This window comes from Prorops nasuta, unplaced genomic scaffold, assembly GCF_024137725.1.
Source record: "Prorops nasuta isolate Cenicafe-Biocafe unplaced genomic scaffold, Cenicafe_Pnas_1.2 PNAS00032, whole genome shotgun sequence".
Classification (NCBI taxonomy): Eukaryota; Metazoa; Arthropoda; class Insecta; order Hymenoptera; family Bethylidae; genus Prorops; species Prorops nasuta.
Window position 1 is genome coordinate 898,428 of NW_027116829.1, and position 16,830 is coordinate 915,257.

At 34.7% G+C, this 16,830-nt stretch overlaps 4 protein-coding genes across 6 annotated transcripts; 2 read left to right on the forward strand and 2 right to left on the reverse strand.

Moving 5' to 3' along the window:
- The first annotated feature begins 3 nt into the window (after positions 1-3).
- Positions 4-1,969, forward strand: LOC136783061 (RNA-binding region-containing protein 3). Its single transcript, XM_066742878.1, has 5 exons — positions 4-228; positions 302-775; positions 844-1,447; positions 1,516-1,669; positions 1,736-1,969. The coding sequence occupies exons 1-5, from the start codon at positions 214-216 to the stop codon at positions 1,893-1,895; spliced, it is 1,407 nt and encodes a 468-aa protein (XP_066598975.1). The 5' UTR covers positions 4-213; the 3' UTR covers positions 1,896-1,969.
- A 64-nt stretch (positions 1,970-2,033) lies between these two features.
- LOC136783062 (uncharacterized protein AH6.3-like) lies at positions 2,034-8,425 on the forward strand. The gene is made up of 5 exons (XM_066742879.1): positions 2,034-2,924; positions 3,452-3,728; positions 3,808-4,088; positions 4,162-4,381; positions 4,458-8,425. Exons 1-5 carry the CDS (start codon positions 2,733-2,735, stop codon positions 4,514-4,516), a joined length of 1,029 nt encoding a protein of 342 aa, XP_066598976.1. The 5' UTR covers positions 2,034-2,732; the 3' UTR covers positions 4,517-8,425.
- Positions 8,426-8,466: 41 nt separating this feature from the next.
- LOC136783096 (uncharacterized) lies at positions 8,467-10,336 on the reverse strand. The gene is made up of 3 exons (XM_066742950.1): positions 10,059-10,336; positions 9,510-9,731; positions 8,467-9,409 (listed from the first exon to the last, which is right to left on the reverse strand). The coding sequence occupies exons 1-3, from the start codon at positions 10,203-10,205 to the stop codon at positions 8,933-8,935; spliced, it is 846 nt and encodes a 281-aa protein (XP_066599047.1). The 5' UTR covers positions 10,206-10,336; the 3' UTR covers positions 8,467-8,932.
- Positions 10,225-15,942, reverse strand: LOC136783095 (DNA ligase 1-like). 3 transcript variants are annotated; one of them, XM_066742947.1, is made up of 11 exons: positions 15,637-15,942; positions 15,250-15,582; positions 14,347-14,617; positions 13,098-13,284; positions 12,778-13,001; positions 12,433-12,719; positions 11,501-12,235; positions 11,294-11,392; positions 11,089-11,190; positions 10,509-10,809; positions 10,225-10,432 (listed from the first exon to the last, which is right to left on the reverse strand). In XM_066742947.1, the coding sequence occupies exons 2-11, from the start codon at positions 15,408-15,410 to the stop codon at positions 10,355-10,357; spliced, it is 2,445 nt and encodes an 814-aa protein (XP_066599044.1). In that variant the 5' UTR covers positions 15,411-15,582; positions 15,637-15,942; the 3' UTR covers positions 10,225-10,354. The 3 variants fall into 3 exon arrangements, with proteins under 3 accessions (XP_066599044.1, XP_066599046.1, XP_066599045.1); XM_066742949.1 differs by having other exon boundaries at positions 15,250-15,319; positions 15,455-15,942; XM_066742948.1 differs by lacking the exons at positions 10,225-10,432; positions 10,509-10,809 and having other exon boundaries at positions 11,143-11,227.
- Between the last annotated feature and the right edge of the window lie 888 nt (positions 15,943-16,830).

The window sequence follows — 16,830 nt, forward strand, 5'->3', positions numbered from 1 at the left end:
AACTATAAAAGTGGAGTAACTATTTTATAAATACAAATTATAAAAGCTTAAAGAACAGTAAATTAAGATATACATATAAATTTCTCTATGATTGCTTATTTTTAAGATACATATGTGTAATCTATTTAGTATCTCTTGTATCATTAATGCCAAATATTCAATATTTTAATTGTTGTTTTAAATACTCATATTTATTTTTGATAGTAAGATATAATGTCAGAAAAAACAGTAAGTTTAACTTTCATTAAATGTTTAAGAAGGGATAGTAAACTTACTGTTACTTGGATTTAACATTTTCCAGATTTGTGATACACTTAGAATTCTCCATTTACCCCCTCATCTTTGTGATGAGCGACGAGATGTATTGTTAAAAAAATATGGGGCTATTAACACAAAAACTGTCAGGCCATCAAAAGAATATACAATAACATTTGCACAATTTTCTTCGCATCAAGCAGCATTGGAAACTTTGTTGCATTTAAATCAGTTAAAAGTTAGAGATAAATATTTATCTGTGGAGTTTGCCAAAAAATCATTGTCTGAAGATATTTCAAACAGGGAAACCATTAACACTGTTAAAAGTGAAACTACACCTGAAACTACAAATAAAGCACACTTCCAAGCATTTTTGCGTAAATTAAATGGATGGACAGTAAACCAGTTATTTTCACAGCCTCCTCCACCAAATATTAGATATAAGTACACACCACCAACAAAAGATACACTATTAAGAATAGCAATTCAGTTATTAAAAGAACCAATATTTTATACACAGGTATTTATTTTTATCTTAAATCTGACATAAACTTTATTCATTGATAATTTATCATTGCTATACTATAGGTGCTGCATTTAATGAATAGAATGAATTTACCTCCACCATTTAAAGAATTGGAAGCAGAATTTCCAGCGTTAAAAGAGGTATATGATATGGAAGGGTATAAAAATATTTTTGGAATTGACAGTAATTTAGGAATACAAACAAAACATCTTAATATTGATGATGAAGAAGAGTCTGAAATCGAATCTGAGGAAGAAGAAAATAATAAGCTTCCACAAGTTATTCCTGCAAAAAGAACAATTTCCCAAAGTAAAAAGCGATTAAAAATACCTAAATTTATAAATCCTAATAAGCAAATTGTAGCACCTACTAGCACACAAAAAGTAATTAAGCCAGAAGACTTGTTTGAAGCAGTGCAGCGTACTGGTGAAGTTAAAAACCTTAAAATAGAGTTGAAAACTGTTGATAAATTATTAGACATTGCTAACAGTCCAGGTGAAGTCTGTGAAAAATTACAATCTGAGGCAACAGAAGGAGGTTTTGGTTTAATGTTCCCAGTAAAAACTGTTGAAGAATCACAAGAAACTGAAAATTCTTCACAGCCAGAATCTAAAAATAATTTTATTACTTCAAAAGAATTGTCTGATAATAGAATTACACCTAATGGTAAGAATATAGATTTAAATACTTTATTCCTTTTAAATAATCATTTCTGAATGACCAATTGTTTTTAGATCAAAGGATATTACCAGTATTCAAAAACTATCACCCTGGAATTCCATCCAATCGATTGTATATTAAGAATCTAGCAAAGCATGTTACTATTGATGACCTCCATTATATTTATAAAAAATATGTGCTTCCAGAATCAGAGAAAAACGAGATAGGGTAAGATAGAAATTCAACAAACTATGTTGATCTTTAAAATATACTTGAATTATTTTTTAATTTCAGTTATGATGTTCGTCTGATGCAAGAAGGAAGAATGAAAGGTCAAGCATTTGTTACACTGCAAAACACAAAACAAGCTCAATTAGCTTTAAATGAAACAAATGGTTACATATTGAAGGATAAGCCTATGGTTGTACAATATGCAAAGGCAATAAAAAATTGAAACATTTTTCTTTGAAGTTAGTACACAAACACACACACACACACACACACACACACACAAATGGATTAATAAAATGATTTTATTTTGATCAGACTACTTCTTTATTTTTCAAAGATCAGAAAAACATACTAAGTACTGCTTAGTAGCTTATTGTACTGCTTAAAGTAATAAAAAGTCTGGAATCTCGATAATTGACAGCAAAGGAAACGGGTAAGTGTCAATGTGCGCTACACAGGACGGCGCGATTTTCAAAATTGGCGCAATAGTATTCAAGAAAGTTAATTTTAAAATAGTTGAGAATCTATTAAAAACAATGAATAATTGATTGAAGTAAAAATATGGTAGAAAAGAAATTCAAATTAAAAGAATAAACGAAATAGTGTTGGGAGTTAACAGGAAATGGTATTCACAAGAATACTGACGAAAAATTAGAAGATATTGTGACTAGTTTGGTGGCAAGTCAGAGCCGCGTCAGCTCTGGTTTGCGCCCGCCTGGCATCAGCTTTCTCAATTGTCCGCTAGAGTGTTCAATGTAATGCGTGTAATGTTTTGCAGCCTATAGCTGTTATGTGTGACGCGTGCGTGATCTTTGTATGTGTTGCGCGTCAAGTAAGCAGGTTGCTTTAGCGCGACCACCGTTTGCCACAATTTACCACTTCTCTTTCAGTCTTGATCGGTGCCAATCGGTGCTGTGTGCTGTGGATTACTAGCTTTTAGTGCGGTTTCTCCGCGATTTTGTCGTCCCTAATTTTCGATATCCTCTTTCTTTTCTCCCGTTGCCTCTCCCTCCTCTGCTTTCTTTCCCTATCTCAGGTTGACGTGTATTATCCCTGTGCCATGGAAGCCGCGATGGTTTACCAGGTGCTCCAATACACGCAGTATGCTGTACCCGTAGGTATTGTACTCCTATGTGCCGTCCTTGTCTTCGTCTTCGGCTTCAAGAAAGCTGAGCAACCACCTTTTGCACAATTGTCCACCTCCGACGTGGACCGGAAGCTCGGCAAGAAACGCGGCAAGGTCCGAGAAAAGGTTAGCCTGCATCGCAAGAAATTTATCATTATAAAATCTCGAGTTCCTTGGACTCTCGGTATTTCCGTTTTGTCCAATGAAATACATTTAGCACTATCATTCTGGTATCCGTGTGATACTTTGCGATAGAAGTAACTTTATCGACTATTTGGTTTAACCGTCCAAAGGCCTCAACCCTAATTTTATTGCTTTGATTGCCATTTTTATTATTCATGAGCGTAGTGTGCGTAAGTTGTAACTTCGAGCCAACGCCATATGGTGCCTTGTGTATACTCACTGACACACATACATGCTTCACAATCAGCTGGCTACAGTTGAAAGGGTTTGTTGATCACCTCTGATTGTGCTAGCTGTATAATGTATGACGTAACGTATACGGGGATATTGTATTCCTAGCATGAAAAATTTGATTATTTTCATTGTGTTTTCTTTCTTTAGCATTTTACTTTCATCTTTCATTAATTAAATAATTTTCCAAATCTTTTGCAAAAAGCTGAAACTTTAATCTTTTTTTGGGGGGATTTCAGAGGACTGCTAATGGCTCAATAAACAGTGAAAAAGCTAGCCCAACTAAGAAATCTGTCCCTGTGAAAACTGAATCTGCCAAGAAAGCTGCTAAAGTAGAGGACGAGGACAACAAGTTGAAGGAAAAGAAGCAGGAAGACAATAAGACTTCGGGTAAGAAGGAAAAGAACCAAAGTGTAAACAAAATCAAGGAAGTCAAGGAAAATAAAACAGAGCATGTGAAGAATAAGAAGAATTTAAAGAATATTGTACAAGAAAAGCCATTAGATTTTGATGAAGGCAAGTATTGGGCTTCAAATTTATAAGTACTATTATAATTTACTTTTAATATTTTATACAAATAGTGATTTAATTGTAGGGGATTGGGAACAAGCTTACTCTAGAAAAGATAAAAAGAACAAGAAGAAGGAAGAAGAGTCCCCTTCAAAGAAGAATAAGAAGTCAACTAAAAAAGCTGATATCATCAATGAAGCTGCTAAACAGAAAGACCAAGAAAAGCCAGAAATAAAAGATAAGACTGCTAAGGAAACAGAGAATAAAGAATTGAAAGAGAAAGACAAGAAAGAAATAGTTCTTACTCCAATTTTGAACGAAGAATTGACTAAAGAGAAGTACTCGCAAAAAGAAGAGCCAAATAAAGTATTGTGTTACATGTTGAAAACAATGAACTCATAATTCAATCATAAAGTTAATTTTCTTTTTTTTATTGTAGACTGAAAAGGCAGAAAAAGAAGAGAAGAAGAAGCCTAAGAAAGCCAAGAAAGCATCTGAAAGTGAAACTACGTCATCTGTTACCTTAACTCCAAAAAAAGATGACAAGCCAATTGAAAATGTGGTGCAAACGAAAGGGGAGGAAACAGACAATAATTCTGCTGCGTCTATTGTTGAACAAATGCAGTACAAAACTGGACCTGTCTTTGATGAATTGGGAGGTTAATAATCCTGATGAAAAATTCAAATGTTTAAAGCTTATACCATTTACATTGTTAAACATTTGACTTGTTACAGATGTCTGGAAGGAGCCTAAGCAGCAGAAGAAAAGTAAAAAAAAGGCTCGCAAAGAATAACTGAAAATAAATGTGCTTTAAAGCAAAATATTCCTCTATTAGAGGATAAAGTAAGAAAAATCCTGTGTAATCCAAATATTTGTTTTTTGGATGGATCAGGTGTGTCTTTATTGAACATTATTACGAATCAATCATTTGACCAATTTGTTCCTTCTTAACTGTACATAATATTCGTTAATGTATGTTGCAATTAATGGTTTGATAGATTTTTAAAGCATAATGAATAATCGACCCATGCTCGCACGCGTGTACGTATATAAACACAGAGACACAGTAATATTTTCGATACCAATAGTTTGTTTCAATATAACGTGATTGATTGTAGTAGCTTAACCTTGCATTTAACAAAAGGGGCATAAGTTATAGTTTTTGATGTTAGCATATTTCAAATGGTATCAGTTGTAAGACTGCAGCTGACATGTGTGGTTACATATCTTAGCTATTTATTTTTTGCACACTGCAGTTCATAGTAGCCACGTATTACCATTTTATAAGGAACTTAGTTAGTAAATAAAATGATATTGACATTGTTTATCTTTCGTTAAATAGCCCTGAAAGGACATTTTGTACAGTTATCACGATTTCCATTGTTACGTAGTTTTCTATTATATAGCCACTATACAATCCTTTATATCTATATGCCTGCATGTGTGTGTGTGTGTGTGTGTGTGAATGAAGGCTAAGGATAAAAAGTAAATCGTATACCCCAAAAGAACTATCATAATGCAGGACAATCTTAAAAATGCAGTTTGAATTACTGATGTATATTTTTTTCTGACAGAAAAATATTTTCTTATATTTGATAGTGGTTGATAGCATTATTTTCTTTAAAATTTTTACACATATTTGTTTTCATTCCTAATGGAAAACTATGTATTTTAAAAAATGCATCAGTAAGAAATTATTAAGAGTACTAAAACACGTTCTCATAGCTTGATGCTTGAAATGAAATTTGTGCCAAGTACTAGAAGAATGTGGTGACTTGGTCAGATAGATAAATTGGGAACAGCCAAGAATAAGATTATTAATTAACATCGATTGCTATTTTAGATCTCAGCAGCCTAGTACTTTTTGCGACTACTCGTCCTATTGAAAGAACAATATCTGTTTGCAACTTAGCGCATTTATTAACCAGCTTGTTACTAATATACATATATATATTTTTTTTTATAAACTTTAAATAGATTTATGAATAGGACTGTTAATGCTCGCGCTGTGGATATGTAAATGATGTCATACCAATTACATTATAAATATAGGTAATGGCTACGTAATAATGATAGGAATGTGTTTCTATGTTAACCCTAGGGTCTGGAAAAACAAAGAGCCCGTTTTACTTAAATAAGTCACGTCATATTTTGTTAAATTAATGGAAGCATAGAAAAGCGAGATAAGATGCTCGAAAGAATGCTGTTCTAATTAATATAGCATATATATATATATATATATATTGTAGTTATATTAATTATATCATAGCAGAGCCTAATAAAATAACTTATAAGTTTTCTGTTAATATGAGAAATTAAAGCTCATATAAATCATAAATGGAATAGATAAAAATGTATAGAAAAAAGTATAAAGGAATTGTACAGAATATTGTGATAAGCTTAGGGTATACGTTAATTCATTATTTGAATAGTATAAAATAATAAAAATGTGAAACACTATATATAGCTTCTATTTGCAAAGGAAGAAAACAATATGAAGCTGATTATATTTTGTATACATTTTGAAATCTGAATGCATAATATTTAATATTAAATATACCGCATATTGTGTTAATCGGCTTTAATCAACTGCTATTTTGCATCTAAGTATTGAAAACTGTATTTTCTCGTAATGTATTTGGAAGCTTTTTACAATTGCTCAACCATAGCTATCTTTACCATCATATTAATATAAAATGTTCATTCAGGCACTTAGTTTCATTTTTTTTTTATATTTTTTTTTTTAACAAAAAGAACTTATAGCCATTCTATAGTTCATTATAATTCTCTTACATTAACTATTGTGCCAAAAATATTTATTATATCCTCTTAAGGCTGACTGGTTCTTTATAATGCAAGATTTTACTTCGTTTGAATGGGAATTTGAACAAAAACTTTATAAAACTTTCGTTTACAATTAATATCCCTCTGTATCAATATACTACTTGGTATGTTTAATATATTAAATAAGCTAGTATTTAAATATTAATTAAGGTTCTTGCTATTTTATTATTTAAATAAGGACAAAATTTAGTTGATTATATATGAGAAAAGGACAGAAATAAATACTGTACTTAAGTGAAAAAAAAAGTGAATGTCGAACATCGAGAAATTTTAGATAGTTCGTTTTTCCAAGTATGATTGAATTTAGCGCATATTTTTTATAAATATTGTTATATTAATCTTTCAATCATACTACAACATGAAAAATAAGTTTCGACAGAAGTGTATAATAATAAAAAATTATCATATTTTCAATAATATTTGTACATACATATAATTTACTGATATCTGTAGGATTTTGCAAATGTACATATAGCAGCCACTATAATAATATGCCACTTATTGCAGCATTTAGAATCCAAAAATAATTTGAATTCCTACATTTCGACGTTTTAATATCATAGGCACTTTATATTTCATTTAAGTTTAGATAGTTCTGTATTACGAGTGGAATAATAGTGAAATTGAAAGTAAAATCGAACTACAGAAATACCGAATAAGACAGTTAAAAAATAGGAGCGAAATTAATATTAAATTTTCATTTTATAATTATTAAGAGAACAATGTGGAAGTGTGTTAATAATTAATTAAAAGAGAACGTAGTAACTATTGTATATATGTATATTAATAGATTAATATCGTTCACAATTATTCTGTATAAATTTAGTCGTGGTATCAGAGTTTTGACAATGATAGCTAAATTACCAATCTTTACACTTGATGGAATTTCAAAGCTGTTGGCCACGTAAAGGTATAGTAATATTAATTCGCTTGAATGAGTTAATTATTATTATAGTTTTCAGTGTATAAGGTTCTAAAAATTGTATAAGATATTCTTCAAAGAAACAAGTGTGAAATTATAAATGATTAATGGCTTATTCTGTTTGTTTTGAAAAAGTAATTTAGTCCTGATCATTTTTGAAATATGAAATATGTAATATAAGTTACAGATTTCTTTTTAACTGAACGATATATGTGTAATTTTATTAATGGAGCTTAAAGATTGAGTAAATGGCAATATATTTTACTCATCAAGGACAATGCTATATTTACATTTTGTGGTGCGTGTATCAGACTAATAATGAATAATAATATTAATGACTAAATTTAATATAATTTTCGTGCGTTTAATAAGAATATGCATTGATATGATTATTGAATATATATTTATATAAAATGGGCGCGTGCGTATCAAATAATTTAAATATATAATTGTTAGAGTATGCGAATAAAATTATATTTAAAGAAGTAAGAGAAAAGTGTGCAAATATTCTCAAAATCAATGGAAGAAGTATAATTTAGAGGAATTATTCTGGTGACGAATTTTTCTTTCAAATTATATTGGCACATACTTGTTTGCTTAATACAATCAAAATTTACTGCCTGCTTGCTGAAACGCAGCTGTAAAAATAAATTTTACACAATACGCATCTACCTTTTATTAAGCACGAGCAGCAGAATATTTCTCGTAGATCGAGATTGTAGAGCCCACAGGTTGTGATGATTTTGTGAACAAAAAAGGAAGCTGACAACTAGACACTATTAATTGTGGCAAAAGTAGAGAAAAGGAAGAAAGTGAATAAAATTATATTTTTCCAGTATTTAATTGCGGCCAATTTATCCGCCCACCCACTATTCTTTACATGTATGTACAATGTGCATAAAAATAAAACAAAATAAATGTTTCATAAATTAATAATTTATATTTTCTCGATTGTCAAACAATAGAAAACCCAAATTGCTACTGTAAATACAAGTTTTAATCAATATCAAGTACACTAATTTAATATAAAACAATTGAAAAGGATCTGTTCTTGTTGCTTATGTGTTCTACAAAATAAGCAGAAAATTATGTAGTTTAAATAAAAAATACAGAGGCAAGGAAAACAGATCCATTGCACAATAAAACTTATATCAGTCACTTTTCAGGTCATATTACATTTATTTTAATACACGTATAAATTATACGAGTTGATGGAAAAAAAATATTTAAAATAGTTAACAAGACCTTATGGATATATGTTTTGTTTATTATATAAATACTTACAGGCTAAAGTAGCATACTTAACGTGAACGGCTAATCATTAAGTTCACCAACAGGTAAGCCTTATCAGTTACAACATTCGTTACTCAAATTGGACAAAAAGCATAATTATAATTAACAGCATTTCTGTAATCTTTTACGCACTATATTTACAATTAGAAATTATTTACGAGTAAAACTTTTTTTCCTGTACTTGCTACACTTTCTTTTAAAAGGTTTCGTAGAGTTTCCACTCATGTCAGCCTCTCGATCCTTGCCAGATTTCTCAGCATCGTTTTTCGTGGACTTTCTCGATTTGTTTCGAGCCAAAATTTGCGGAATTTTTTTCGACGTTCTTATCTTACTTTTGGTCCTTTTCTTTCTCTTCTTTTTCCCCGAAGGTCCCATGCCAGCTATTATCGCTTCGGTATCCGCGGTTACCTTGGGTTTCACTTGCTGAGACGTTACCGTCACACGAATGAAAGAATCGTAAAGGATGTCACCGCAACTCTCGCCGAAACAAAATTCCTCGCCACATTCAGCACAAATCTTTACGCTGCTTTCTATAATACCTGCACGATTTTTGCTTCGCCTGATCGGGCTGCGAAACAAGCGCTTTTCCTTCAGCAAAGTTTTTGCTTCTAGCTTACCCATTTCAACCTTAAATAAAAAATAATTCAGCAGTATATTTTAACCTTGATATGATCTATGAGGTAATGGAGTGAAGGTCGTATGTGATGACCAACATTAAAAAATGTACCAGTCTGGAGAACATCTCCTCGTCTTGAGAATTATCCGGCCTGATGCTAGTCAGCATTCTCCAGTCAATGGCAACTTGCTGCAATTCGCGAAGGTTCAATTCACGCATTTCCATGGGAATTGGATTCCCATAATTCCATTCTCTCTCGAGAACTCTTAATTCCTTCCTGGTTGCTTTCCATGAAAAGTCTTTGTCCCGAATTTTCGTCTCTTCCTTCTTCACCTATATACGCATTATTTTATTAAATATCAAACTTATCTATTATAGAAGGTGAGGTAGTAGTTACGACCCTCAGATCATACACATAAAAATACTTGCAATCTCTTAACTATAAAATAAATATTAAATTGTCTTATATAATAACTTTTAAAAAATATTTTATGTTTGCATTTAGATAAGTTTGATAAAAAATTTAGATTTTTCACATAGTCACAAAGATAAGTGAGTTTTTATATTTTAATTCCGGGGGCGTCTTTGGTACTTCACCCTTCACAAGAGTTAGTGAAAACGAGGGTGAAACAGAAGGATCGAGAAAAAAAAAAATCAAACCTTCTCGGGTTTGATTTTGAACTCCGGGCATCGCTCGAAAAGCCTGCGAAACTCTTCCTTGGAGTTGCAAGTGGCTTTGCTGAGATCCGGTATGAGATTCGAGTCTTTCTTGTCGTCTTTCAGAAGGTCGTCCAGTTGAAAAGCCATTATCTAAATCTGCAAAGCGAGAAAAGCTTCTCACATGAATCGTAAGACTCCTCCTTATCACGCATTCGTCCACAATCTCTCCCTCTCATTTTCCCCTAATCTATATGATAACTACAGAACAAAAAGAAAACTGTGTGACTGCGAATGAACTAGAAGATCTCTGGTGTCTCGGGGGAAACTGGGCTGCACTGGTCAGGGTCCCACTCCATTTGTTTCACCAAAAGCCCCTGAAAGGACGCAATTCCATTTTTACAAATCAATAATGAATTACGATTAGAAAAATATTTAAACAAACAATTATACATTTCTCAGCGAAGATAATTTCTGCAAAATTTCCTGTCCACACCAAACATCTGTAATGGCGTTTTCAGTGCAATCCGATTCCTGATTCTGTGCAATTCGATCGCGCAATTTATTCCTTCGACCAATCCTACCAACGTCCAAATTGATTCTTCCATTTTTATCGACCCTCAATGGTACCACCGAGTTCATGCTGTCCATCGAAAGATCCGCATCGTAATTCTCGGGTTTAACTTTCCTCCTGATCGTGCCTCGAATCTTCGATTTGCCATTCGTCAGTTTGCTTCGGTCGGGCGATGGTGATCTGAAATTAATTATCTACGTCAGAATCTTTTTAATCAAAATGCAAATTTTTACAAATCACTATTGGACAATATTTAATTATACGATTTCTACAATTTTTCACAATAACTGTAATTTAAATTTACAAAAACAAAATTACTCGTTGTGTACAATAGATACAGTTTTAGTGTTTAATTACATAAAAATGGTAATTGTAATTAGATTTTACTCATTGGTGGTAAAAATATCTGTGGCTAAAAATGAGATATTGGTTAAGGAACTGGAGGAATAATTTCATTACCTTGACCCTTCATCGCTCGAGTCGATCTGGCGCCTTCGCAGTCTCAGTCGTCTTTGGTAGTGTGGATCCTTCTCGCTTTGCGTTCGGTACCGCGTGCCTGGCCTAAGCATAGCTTTAATCACTTGGAGACTCCTGGGATCTGTTTCATGCAAACATGCAACGTAACTAAATCCTATATCCTTCTCATGGATTCTTTTGCATTTACCGATTGGCGTTCCAACGTGGTCGACCCTCTAAACTCGTCCTCGCTTGGGACTTTGACCTTGAGATGCTCTTCATCGAGACTTCGTCGTTATTCGTGGATCTTGCGAAAAAAGCGTATGGTAATTAAATTTATAATATAAATTGGACTAAAGAAGATGAAGAAATATTATTTCAATATAATTCTCTCTCGTGGATGAAAAATACTCACTTTTCTATGTCTCTTCTGTTGTTATTAGCAGCTTCCTTTCTATCCTTGGTAGAATTCTCTTTGTTCTCATTAGACTTTTCCCTAGACTCCTGAAGGTCGCTCTCCACGTCAGTCTGTGTACCAAAATCTCTCCCCTTGATTCTATATTTACTGGGGGTGAGCAATCGGTTCTCCACGATTCTCGGTGATAATCTCGCTGGAGTTTTGCAAACCGAACCCTCGAAGCCCTTCATTAAGGCGTTCAGGCCCAAGGTCAAACTATTCGGGCCAGTTTCGTCCCTCCGAGGACTGGGGGTCACCACCAAGTTCACCAATTGCAGATTAGCTTTGTTGAGAAGATCGGAGTCCTCCAGTCTGCCACTCAAAACGATCGCCACCTCCTTGCTCACAGGAACTTGCACCACGTTTTCCACAATTTTCTCCTCGGAGTTTTCCGGCATTTTCAGCTTTTCCTTCCCAAGCTCCTCCGGTTCCGTTTCTTTCATACCCTTTTCAACGTGAATTCCCTGATTTTCCTCCTCTGCCACGACATCCGGACTCTGGAACGAGCTTTTGCAATCCTTCTGAAATTCTTCACTGGGCTCTTCGAGACTTTCCTTTTCTCTTCGTCTCAAACGATTTTTTTTCTGTTCCTTCGCTAAGCGCTCTGCTACCTCCAAAACCTCCCTCATCGTTTCTGCTTGCCTCAGTTTGGCGTCCTCCTTTTGCTTCAGTCGTCTCTGCTCTTCTTCGAATCTGCTCGTTACAACACGTAATTAATTGTTTTTTTATTGAAATTATAACTATAATTAGTAGAATTTACACAAACTACAATTTTCTCATTCGTTACTATATACACACATATATAGTTTTGCCTCGCTATCCTGGTACCAATAAAATTCGTGTTTCTTAAAAAAGTTTATAAAAAAAAAAAAAAAAAAAAACAAATGAACCTTTCTCTCTCTTTCTCTCTTTCTCGTTGAATTCGTTCTTCCTCCAATTTCTCTTCGCGTAATTTCCTCTCGATGTCCGCTTTCCTTTGCCTCTCCTTTTCCTCCAGCTGCTGTTTTATAGCATTTTGAAGGTCAAGAGCCTTCTGTCGCCTTGCCTCGCGTTCGTGAAGGATATCAGGGTTCAGTGGGATATTCTGGCCTCTCAGGTAAGTCTTGGATTCGGATCCTGTGGATCCTGTCGTGGAACTGTCCGGACTACTCGCGCTGTCGTGATTAATCACCAGGACCTGCGAATCTCTCCAATATTATTATCATTATTACTTGTAGAAAAGAAAAATAAATTACCTGACTAGAGTGTCCCAGTCTCGCCAGCCAAGAGGGTGGTGGAGGGTCTCCCCTCGAGGTATCCTGGGCCCAAATACTGCCCCACCTGGGTCTGTTGAGTTCACCAATTTTGTTCGCCGAGAGCATCCTCGACGGTGGCAAAGAACTCTCCGAAGTCGTGTAGTAAGGATTCTGCCACGTTTTCTCGTTCATCTCGCTGGCTGGCTTGCCACCAGGTAAATATCCTGACGAACGATAAACAAATTCTCATTAACGAATCAACTTCGAGATACTTGGAAATAATCGACGACATATTATTTAAAAATTGTGCAAGATCATACTTGGTACCGGAGGATCCACGGAGTCACTGGCGTAGCCGGAAGTCTCTCCCTCCCTCTCCTCGTTGGGTAAACTGTACTGTCGGTGTTTTTCAGGATCGGACAATTCTTTTCCAGCCTCGTTGCGAAGAAGCAACTGTTGTTCTCTAAGTTTCTGGGTTTCTTGTGCAGGTTGGCTGTAGTCTCGCTCCTGCAAAAGTGGTTTAAGCCTGGGTCAGGCGCCGTTGCGTGACTCGACATCGTTGCTCGCGATCCTGTCTTTTATGAATCTCGCAATAAGACGGCCTAATATGCATGTACTCCACGCAGATTGCTGTGCCACTCCGAGATAGGTACCTGATAACCGCGTAAAACCTTTCTTTCTTACCGTGACACACTCAGAAACTACTCGCCTGTGTATACAAACCAATCAATGGCAGTATAAGAATATTGTACAGTCGAAACGAGACCCGTTGGAATTAATATTACGATGCAACATATTTTTTCTAAAACCTACGAAAATTGCTCGGTATAAAAAATTCAGTTTCATTGGGGAACCTCGAGATTAACGTAGAAATTGATATGATTATATATACAGCTGTTATTATGTAAGGATCAATAGTGTTTAGGTATATCTCGTATTGATTCATCATACGCTCGCTCCATTATCGATATAATTTTGCGGTCTGAATGACGAACGAGAAGAAAAAGTTTTTTATTTTACTCATGTCGCAGGTGGGAAATCCAAAGTGGATTTGTAGATTTATTTAAGCAAAACTGTGTGTCTCACGAACCGAGCAGGGTCAACGAACCTTAATCTCTTGATAAGGATCGATTTACCGGACTGACTTACTTTCCTCCTTTTCTCACTCACGAAAGAAAAAAACACTAATAGTCCTGCTAGTGGAGTGGAGCACGTGAGATTAAAATTGAAGCTTTTTGCACGAAATTTCCTGCTAAGTTCTGAGCGTATTAACGAGTTGGAGAAAAAAATAATTTTTAAGGTAGAATATATATTTTTTTTTATGGAAAATGTGGGTAAGTTTGAATTATTCTGTAGGGTAGAGTTTTATAGCATGGTACATTTGTTGATTTTTCTCAAATCAGAAGAATCTTTTAATTAAATAACCTTCAAAAAGTGAATAAATGAAAGAACATTGATTAAATTTTGTCTGTAAGTTGCAGCAACAGCAATTTTAACAAATGTGTCTTCAGGTGTAATGTAAGATTGTACTCTATTATTTATTAACGAATAAAATTGATTTTTTCATACCTGGTAATTATATTGATGATGATCCTTTGTGTAAATTGGTGGTAAACTAGGACTTCTTCTACGCGAGTGGTCAGTTTCCGGTTGACTGAGGTCGTTTAGGCTTCCGCTGCTGTAGTCGAAACTCTTGAGGCTGGTCCCCAAGTTTCCAGAACTTTCGGTGGCCAAACTGCGTAAGCTCGTGGTGCTTCCGTAGTGTCCACTGGCTCTCAGCTGTACATTGCCCTGCTTATCCTTCCTTTCCAGGCACACTCTTGTCCCAAGAGGGTAGGTGCTATACGTCACGCAGTTATAAAGGAAACAGGCTCGAGGCTCTTGATGAACGATCGGTCGATAAGAACTATTCGGACTTGCAAGGAACGGTTCATTGAACCCTTCCAGACTTTACACCTCATAAAAGGTGAATTTATAACTGTTAAGATACTGCACAAAACGCGGTTATACGGTCAGTTTCTTGGTACCACCTCTTTTTATTTATTTAATTGAGATATAGAATTATAAGGACCTGTGCAAACAGTTCATTGAACTCTTCTAGACTCTATACCTTATAAAAGATAAATTTACAACTGTTGGGATACTGCATAAAGCGCGGTTATAAGGTCAATTTCCTGGTACCAGTTCTTTTTATTTATTTAATTGACAGAGAAATTTATAAATACTTGTAACAAGCAGTTCAATGAACTCTTGTACGCTTAACACCTTGTAAAAGATGAATTCATATATAGTTATATTGCATTACCGCAAAGCACGCCGCTGAGATTTAAAAATAGTACAATCAGTTTCTTGGTACCAGTTATTTTATTTATTAAAATAACAAAGTAAACTTTGCTGAGGCAAGAAAATAGTTTGTTCAATCGACCGCTCGGACGAGTAAACAGTGGCCTTTATTTAAATATATATACTTACCGTATACTAGTATGAGTAGAACTAAACGGTTTCAAGGGCCCCCAGTTTCCACTAAGACGAGCCATTTCCTCTGAAGTATTCATGGAAGATTTTATAATATTTAAAGGGAAACGCGTATTTAGTGAGAAACGATGGAGGATAAAATAACATTTATTTGTCATTGAAAGTATATACACTAGAATAACTTAATAAAAGATGTACGTACCCCTTTCTTGCGCCCATTGGATCCTCTTCTGTTCAACCAGGGAGATCCTTCCGGTCATCCTCCGCACGAGCACCGCAGCCCCAGCGAAAAGAACCGCGAGGGACAGATGAGTGATGAGAAAAAAAAATCTAAAAAGCTGCTACATCACTCAGCCATCACACACTCTTCGTGAAATACCGTACCTATACTCTCCTCGGTACCGAGAATCTCCTCGACGTTCTCCCTTTTTTCCAATAAATCTTCTAATTATTCAAACAATAGCTTTTCTGGCCTTCGCTTCCAGTTGCGCCGTTTCTTCAAAATGTCACATTTCTTCTTAAAGAGTAAATAACGTTTTCTAGCTTTTTTTCTACAGGAAAATAGAGCGGTAAGTGTGAACCGGAAGTGGGGTAGTCATCTTCTTGCAGACGTTCAAGAAGATGGTCATTCGTGAGACGATGGACGGTGACTGGAGTTCAGAATCAGGTTCATCGCAAGTCACGTCAATATTTGAGACTGCGGTTGGATATGGCAGGCTCGAGACTGGATAAGGTCTTCGTAGGAATTCACGTGTGTATATATACACCTGCGAGCCAGGGGGAAAGCCCCGGAGCTGCGATTCGATCGGCTTTGTTTCCATAGGAACTATCGTCATAGTCAACCATGCGGCTCCCTTGCACGGTTGTCATGGTCGATAATATTGACCGTCTGATACGATAAGGGATAATGACCTCCAGTCTGCTATTTCGCGGTCAGATCATCCCCATATTGTCCTCAACACTAATGTCCCAGCTCTTAGATACGCCTATTTGGATTTTATTGCTTTTAGATAATAACTACCACATTTTTCCCGGTTTTATCGTTAAATTCTTGTCAATAATACCTTCGATTATTCAATAAACTGTAAACGTACTGCATGTATACACGTATTGCATAAAGGATCGATTCGAAGAATAAAGCTTTACATTTTTTGCAATTTTCAGATACCAAGCGGTTCTAGGAAAAGAATTATTGATGAAGCAAAGTTTATTTAACAATAAATTGACCCAGAAATAAACGATTTCTCCACGCAAAATATACTGCCTTTATTTTGCTACTCTGCGCATCAGAAAATTAAATCGTTACAAGTGTAAGAAATTTTTCAAATAGATCTGTACTCAAGTAATTATTGTTTTCCACTCTGTTCTATTTAAACCGGCATTTTTATTGTTAAATTTAGTATGAAAAGACTAAATTTTTGTACGATTAGCCTAAGAATATCTTCATATTAATTTCATGATAAGTTTTTGGATTCGTCTCTGCACAATTGTATGTAATTATTTGTGTGCGCCCTCATAGATTATAAATATGAAAATTGAAGCTATCATATCAAAATTGTAGACTTTCTAGGAAATAAT